At 50.2% G+C, this 8143-nt stretch overlaps 1 protein-coding gene across 1 annotated transcript in view; it reads right to left on the reverse strand.

Moving 5' to 3' along the window:
• The window catches only part of ITPR1 (inositol 1,4,5-trisphosphate receptor type 1), a 104632-nt gene extending 96949 nt beyond the window's left edge, over positions 1-7683 (reverse strand). The window contains 3 exon segments of the mRNA XM_018562545.1: positions 4834-4904; positions 5954-6056; positions 7632-7683. Of these exon segments, the coding sequence (XP_018418047.1) occupies positions 4834-4904; positions 5954-6045 (163 nt within the window). The 5' untranslated portion in view covers positions 6046-6056; positions 7632-7683.
• Between the last annotated feature and the right edge of the window lie 460 nt (positions 7684-8143).

The raw sequence follows: 8143 nt of genomic DNA on the forward strand, positions 1-8143 counted from the left end.
GGGGAGATGCGGTCGGTCTTGAGATGTAAATGTCAATTATATGTGCAGCTACCCCGAAAATAAGACCCTACGCTATCTTCAGGGATTTCCGTAATATAAGACCTACCGCCGAACTAGGTCTTATTTTTGGGGTAGGTCTTACTTTCTGGGAAACACGGTATGTAAAAAGCAGTCGGGGGACTCAACTGACTAGCTTTGGCCGGCGTTTGACTTTTAAACGTCCTTGTGCTACAACAGCTACGGCGAGCAGACCGGAGATGTGCAGAAGTGCGCTTTCCGAGTAGGTGAAAAGACACTTCCGTGCAAGAAGAGGACTCCACTCACACAAGCTCGGCTTGTGTATACAGTTGAACGCCCTGGTATGTAAACCAGCCGGGGTCATCGTGTCTCAGCAGTCTGTGCCAGTACAGCACCCTCCATCTTCCTGCAGACCCTCGCTTTGTGTAAGCATCATTCCAGCTACCTGACATTTGGAAGAGAGAGAGAAAAAAAAAAAAAAAAAAGGGGGGAACACGTACGGAGGGAAGAGTTACAGTAAGGAATATACCAGACAGGCCGTTCCAGAACAGAGAGCATTATGCTTACATTACTAGGAAACGGCTCCAGGGAACCCCGAAGCAAGAGACACTGGCGGGAGCCCAGGAGAGGGAGAAAAGGAGGGCGGAGGAGAGGTGAGGGCCTGCAGGGGAGATGGAGAGAGCGAGCAGAACAAAAAGAAAAAAAAAGAAAAATCGGGAAAGACACTCGAAGGGGTAACATTGTATCACACGAGAGAAACGAAGAGGAAGATTTAAAGGGCACCTGTGCCCAAGAAATGAAGACTAGGACATGCCGTAGTTCAACATAAAATCGCCGAGATGGTCAGTGCTCTGACTAAAGAGACCCTGTCACCGGACCCAAGTTTTATTATTTCAATAAAACAAAAAATACATCCTTATCTCTAGACTTAAAGAGGAAATATGAGGGGAGTGCTTTTCACTCACCTCATAGTTCGAGCCAACCTGTGACAATGAGACTGTCACAGGTCGGCTCAGTAGATCGGGAGGTGAACGAAACACATACCGGCGTTCGCTCACTTCTCGATCCTGTCACAGCTCTCTGCTGTGACAGGGGAGGGGCAGGATTCCCCCCTCCCCGCTCCGATCCTCCAGCGCTGACTGGCGGAACGGACGGGGGAGGGGGCGGGTACAGCTGGCTCTGACTCTAGATAAGCAGAGCCAGCTGCCACTCACGCAGCTGGGCAGATCCAGACATAATTGTCGGGATCCGCTGCGGCGTCTCAGTATATAGGGAGCTGTAGCTCACGGTATACTGAGCTTAGGGTGACGGGAGGACGCTAGTTTGTGTCCTCTCGTTACCATAAGGAGAACTATGGGGAAAAGCCCTAACCCCATAGTTGTCCTTTAACCCCCTTTTCCGTTTGTTTTTATTAGATAGAGGAAAGGTTGGACCGATTCCAGCTTTTATTGGTATCTGTAACACTATTGGGGAGATTGACCCCTCTCTATTTGTCCCCGATGAACATCATCGCCAAGAAGAAAGCAAGAGAAAAGTCAACATTTTAGAGTTGTTCTCAGACCAAGAGGTGACGGGATATCTTCCAATAGGCGCATCTGTTCTGTCCATGGGGAATTTAACTTGCTTTGGGAGATGTTCTCTTAAACTTCCTGTTGAGTCTTTGGGACAGGAAGTAAAGAGAAATGACCCCAATGATACAGAGACCATGAAAAATAACCAGAGAGGTGTTTTAACTAATCCCTACTAAATAAAAAAAGTTGGGGCTTACATACCCATTAAAGTGACACAAAAACTCAGGAGTTAAACCTTAAAAATACATTTAAGTATCTTAACTAGGGATGCAACAATACTAGTATCGGTGCAGGTGCCGAGTATTTGGGCAAGTACTCGTACTCACCCAAATGCTCCGATACCTAGCCCGATACTTTCGGTATCAGGAAGCTCGGCAGCGAGTCATTAGACGCTGCCCGGCTTCCTAATCGGCCGGGAAACTGGCTCCATGCTCCCTCGTCACTTGTGATGGAGCATGGAGCAGACTTCCCGGCCAATCAGCAAACCGGGCAGCATGTAAGTACTCACTGCCCAGCTTCCTGATTGGTCGGGAAGCTGGCCAATCAGGAAGCCAGGCGCAATGTAATGACGCAACGCCCGGCTTTCCGATTGGCCGGGCGCCGCGTTACCTGAGGGAGCATGGAGCCAGCTTCCTGCCCAATCAGGAAGCCAGGCGTTGCGTTATTACATGGCGCCCGACTTCCTGATTGGCCAGAAAGCCGGCTCCATGCTTTCTCGTCGCCTAGTGATGAGAAGCATGGAGACGGCTTCCCTGATAACTCCCCGGGTGGCGAGTCTCTACATGCCGCCTGGCTTCCTTAATGGGACTTCCTGTATCAGTATTCGGTGCGGCATTGTGCTTGAGCAGTTACCAGAACACCAGAGCGATGGGGAGAAGAGCGGACTAGCGGCCTGGAGGGAGCGGGGGGATCAGGTAAGTAAAACAGCATTTTTCTGCCTGCTATGCGTGCATGAGGAGTTAATCCTTGCAGTGCATGGGGCAACTCCACTGCAAGGGAAAACCTCATCTCCATGGCGGTGGACTTTAAGCTTTAGTAAACATGAAGCTCGCAGCCACTGCCCGTTAGAATCTTTCCGCACAGCGAGCCCCTCGTTTCTACGATGGCAATTACCGAGACGACGGCTGACCTGACAGATTCACTTTAACAGACTGTCACATCTAAAGAGCCCGCTTTACACCAGAGCCGCCCGCCTCTCCTCAGAGGTGACAGTTGACATCCTTTTCTCCAATGTGAAATGAAGCTGCAGAATGTAACATCATGCAAGACACAGCGTGGTTGCGGTGGTGGTGAAGCTTAGCTGGAAGAGACAAGACTACACAATTCCGCCACTTGAATGTCTTGTATCCCGAGGTTGCTGTAGTGGTGCTCACATGAAGTTCATTCATGTGTCTGTGCTTGCAGCAGCCTCTCGTCTGGGTGAGAAGACCCCGGCACTTCCAGGCAGCAGCATGCCGACAGTGACAAGCCCGCCCCAGAACCAACACTGCCAGCACCAGATTAATCCTCCAGAGGACGGGCGCCTTCATGGTGGCAAAGAACTTCTAATTTGAGTGTGAACACATTTGAGCCTACAATCATTTGTCTACATCCTGACTTATGCCTGAATTAGACTGCTGCCAAAAGCCCATCATTGCTCAGTTTCCAAGTGCCGGACGTCCTGGTTATAGGAGGAGCAATCACCGGGTTCCTTTATCCCCTTAAGGACCAATGGCGGAATTATTCCATCATGGCTGGCCGTGCCAAATGGACCCATGACGGAATGGGTCCTTCGGGTTGAAGATTCCCTTGTGCACTTTATCAGAACTTCAGAGCTTCTTCTGAAGTCTGTGTTTGAGCTTCTTCTGAAGCCTGAAGAGCCCCCTATCTCCTTGTATGCGATAACCCCTCCCCTCTTCTGGGAGTGTCTAATTACAGCCTGTGTATGCCTAGCTCCTCTGCCCCTCCTCTCACTACATAAGTAGCTGCTGGGTGGGGGGTGTGAAGGGGAATACTATAGAGCATGGGTAGGCAGCCTTGGTCCTCCAGCAGTGGAAGACCACAAATCCCACCATGCCTCTGCCTGTCACAGTCTTGCAACGTCTTATGTAGTTCCACAACGGCGGGAGTATCAGGTTGCCCACTTTTGCATGCCAGGCCTGTAGGTAGAGAAGAAACTTTGAAAGCAAAGGCTGAGTAATGCAATAACAAGACAAAAAGGCGCGTGGAGCCTTCATCTACAAGGAAGAATGACAACGACAACTACTCCTTGACCAAAGCAGCATGAAGACCAACGTCCCCCAGGTACAGTTCCCTGTCATTTTACGGTCCACCTGTGAACAAGCAATGCGCACACCTGCACATGCTCCTAGTCACTGCAGGTCTCAGACTAGAAATTGGAAGCCAACCAGAATGGTTCCAGGTCATGTGATCACCAGGACAGTCTGTGATGGCAATCACATGCAGGCTGGAGAATATTCTTTCCAAACAAACTTCCGACCTGCATTTTTCACCGCGCGTCTCTCTCTCTGTGCAGACACAGAAGTACAGCGACGGAAATCATTACAATGTATTAAAAACAACATTTAACAACCAAAGATTATTATTTTTTTCTTACATTGTTGTCTTTTCAAAGAACTTAGAGAACTCACCTCATAGTTCTAGCCGACCTGCGACAATGAGACTGTCACAGGTCGGCTCAGTAGATCGGGAGGTGAGCGAACACATACCGGCGTTCGCTCACCTTTCGATCCTTTCACGGCTCTCTGCCGTGACAGGGGAGGGGCTGGATTCCCCCCCTCCCCGCTCCGATCCTCCAGCGCTGACTGGCAGAACGGACAGGGGAGGGTACTACTGGCTCTGCCTCTAGATAGGCAGAGCCAGCTGTCAGTCACGCAGCTGGGCGGATCCCGGCACAATTGTCGGGATCTGCTTCAGCTGCGACGTCTCAGTATATAGGGAGCTACAGCTCCCTATATACTGAGCCTAGGGTGACGGGAGGACGCTAGTTTGTGTCCTCCCGTTACCCTGAGAACTATGGGGAAAAGACTTAACCCCATAGTTATCCTTTAATGTAAACAGAATATTAATACAATGTATCAAAAACAAACAAAAGACTCACAACCTGTATAATTATATATATATATAATGACAAAAAGTCTAAGTAACCTAAACTGATAAGATGGTCCTCTGAGACAGCTGTACCAGTGAAGTGCATTTCTTTTTAGCAGCGAGTGCTCCCTGAAGAGTGGTTTGCTAGACTCACCTCGAAACTTTTTGGGTGGGTTGTTCAGGTCCCCCGCTTCGGGTTGCACCACACATCTGTCATCCACCAAACTGAAAAATAGGGGAGAAAAAAAAAATTAAAAAAAAGATTTACATTGGAAGAAAAAAAAATGCATCACAGGTAAAGTGCATCTAAGCTGAAGTACAAGAATGTAATATATTACAGCAACACACTTCCTGTCCTAGGGTGACAACGTTCAATTGTACTCTATGCAGGAGCGGCCTTGTCACCCAAAGACCAGAAGTTTGTTAAAACTACAGAATACCCCCTAATCTCATAACTGATGAGTGCTTATATTTTGCCTTCCCTGGTCGCCCCCCCTCACCCATCAACATAATTACATTTAGTTTCCTGAAAACATCACAGCCCCCTGCCTCTGTACTCCTCTTAAGAGCCCTCACTCCAAGCAGTGGGCTTGCTCTTGGGAGGAGTTATGCAAATATCAAACCACCTTGATTTGTCAGTCTGGAGGAGTGGGTGTTGACCGTCCTAGGTAACCCCCACTTGTGATACTGAGCCTCCATGATTGCAAGGACTGAAATCCACTGAATGAAAGGGGCGGGGCCAGGGACAGTCAAGCTGGGGAGGAAAGCCCTAGGATGATGCTGGACATCCTCCAGCCAGGAAATGAGGAAGGCTCTATCTGACTTGCTGCAGCTTCTAATGCACATTGTGAGAAGCTCCCTGTATGCAGTGATATCAGAAGGTATTTAAGTCCAGGAGAAGAGCCGGTACAACTATGCAAGACTGAAGGGGAGGACAGAGGTCAGATAGAAGACCGAAGGGGAGGACGGAGGTCAGATAGAAGACCGAAGGGGAGGACGGAGGTCAGATAGAAGACCGAAGGGGAGGACGGAGGTCAGATAGAAGACTGAAGGGGAGGCTTTAAATAAAAGGGGACAGGGTGGTGACCAGATTGTTCCATAAGTGTAGCATAGCAGATAAGGGGCATACCCAAGCTGGCTGAACTATCTGGCAGGGCTGTGTAAATCTTTTGAGTGGATGGATAGAAAGAAATACATGTACACATCATCTGAGTATCTAGAAGGCTTCTCAGAGCTCAGGTTTAATAAGGACGACATGCGAGGACGAGTCTCACCCCAGAGTGCTGATGAATCCATTCACGGACCCCTCTGCATACAGGGACACGATGTCCCCCACATGGAGGAAACTCGATATCTTCTCCGACATGTTCACCGTTCCTGCAATAAAAGAACAGAGCCATCAGCAAGGGCGATGCCAAGGTGAGTCTGGCACAAGCCTGGCATCATCATCATGTGCCCTCTGCCAGGACAGACTCCGTTCTGCATTCCAAACCTGCAGCAGCATCTGCTCCGTCCCACATCATCCCCAGTGCAGACAGGACGGCTCACAGCCAACTCAATCACAATGACGTAGCCGACCATCATCCACTCCCAGCAACGTGCTCTATACATTGTATCACTTTGCACAGCTTATATTAGATGTATCCGGAATTTAGAGTCCCTCTACCTGCACTCTCTCCCATTGCAAATAAAATACACTGAGTTAATAAATCATTTCAGTGAAATCCGAGAGAAATATGGAGCTGCCATCGACCTTGTGAAGAGGCCGGCATCAGAATTTAGTGTGGCTGACCTGGAACAAGCATGTGGCAAGTGAAGCCAGAACTCCTGATTGATATACTCGTTCTGAGTCAGTGACTCTAAAAGCACTTAAACTCCATGATTATGAAATGTTAACCCTTGCAGTGGGGCACGACAACAGAGCGCACAGCCAGTCCCCTTCACTGGGGGGCACGACCAGAGCGCACAGCCAGTCCCCTTCACTGGGGGGCACGACCAGAGCGCACAGCCAGTCCCCTTCACTGGGGGGCACGACCAGAGCGCACAGCCAGTCCCCTTCACTGGGGGGCACGACCAGAGCGCACAGCCAGTCCCCTTCACTGGGGGGCACGACCAGAGCGCACAGCCAGTCCCCTTCACTGGGGGGCACGACCAGAGCGCACAGCCAGTCCCCTTCACTGGGGGGCACGACCAGAGCGCACAGCCAGTCCCCTTCACTGGGGGGCACGACCAGAGCGCACAGCCAGTCCCCTTCACTGGGGGCACGACGACCAGAGCGCACAGCCAGTCCCCTTTACTGGGGGCACGACAACAGAGCGCACAGCCAGTCCCCTTCACTGAGGGCACGACAAGAGCGCACAGCCAGTCCCCTTCCCTGAGGGCACGACAAGAGCGCACAGCCAGTCCCCTTTACTGGGAGCACGACCAGAGCGCACAGCCAGTCCCCTTCACTGGGAGCACGACCAGAGCGCACAGCCAGTCCCCTTTACTGGGAGCACGACCAGAGCGCCCAGTCTTTCCCTTTTTGCTGGAGGCTCATCAGCACACAGCTCGCTCCCTTCACAGGGAGCACACAAAAGGGGCCACAGCATCCAGCCTTTCCCGTTCGCTGGTGGCATGACTGAGTGACCAGCCTATCCTTCCACAAGTAATAGCACAACCTACCCCCATCATTGAGGGACACCAGAGTGCAGCATATCACTTCTCCAGGTACATTGCAGGGAGCACAGCCCATCAGAGACAACACAAAGTGCAGCATGTCCCTGTTGCCGGAGGACACCAGATTGCAACCTATTCCTTCACCATGGATACTGCTTTATGTGGTGTCCCCGATGGGCTGCACCAGGGACATCACAGAGCATTGCTTATCGCCATTGTCAGGAACATCATTGAGAATACAACAACAACTCCAATAAGAAAGACCTTGTTAAGCAGACACTGAACATGACATACCTGGACCCCAGCGTTTCCGGAAATAAGAGCCAATCCTTCACAATCAGTTATTCTATAAAAAAAAAAAGAAAACATTAACAATATGGTCACATGACATGCGGTTTTGGGGACATGCCTCCACTTTCACCATTTCCTAAACCCACGATGTGGTCAGATAGGAGGTAGCCGAGCGCTTCCCATTGCATTCATTCACCTGAATGGCTGAGTCACGCGGGAAGCGGAGTGCACAGATGCTACAATGCGCTTTTATTGTGTTCACTGGCATGAAAGAACCACAGCAAGCTTTTCATACACCGAGCCGAGTCCATTCATAACAAACAGATGGAAGGCCGCAGCACATGAAAACATCGTTTTCCCCCCGGGGATGTACAAATCCAATCGTGGCAAGCCAACGATGAAAGGAAACCATGTTACTATTAATGGAAAACCAAATGCATGACAAAAAGGGAAAGTCTGAATGATTTTCTATCTAAATTTGTCAAAATTCCTAACAGATAATGACCACCGGGTGC

The sequence above is a fragment of the Nanorana parkeri genome, unplaced genomic scaffold, assembly GCF_000935625.1.
Source record: "Nanorana parkeri isolate BGI_ZX_2015 unplaced genomic scaffold, ASM93562v1 scaffold583, whole genome shotgun sequence".
Classification (NCBI taxonomy): domain Eukaryota; kingdom Metazoa; phylum Chordata; class Amphibia; order Anura; family Dicroglossidae; genus Nanorana; species Nanorana parkeri.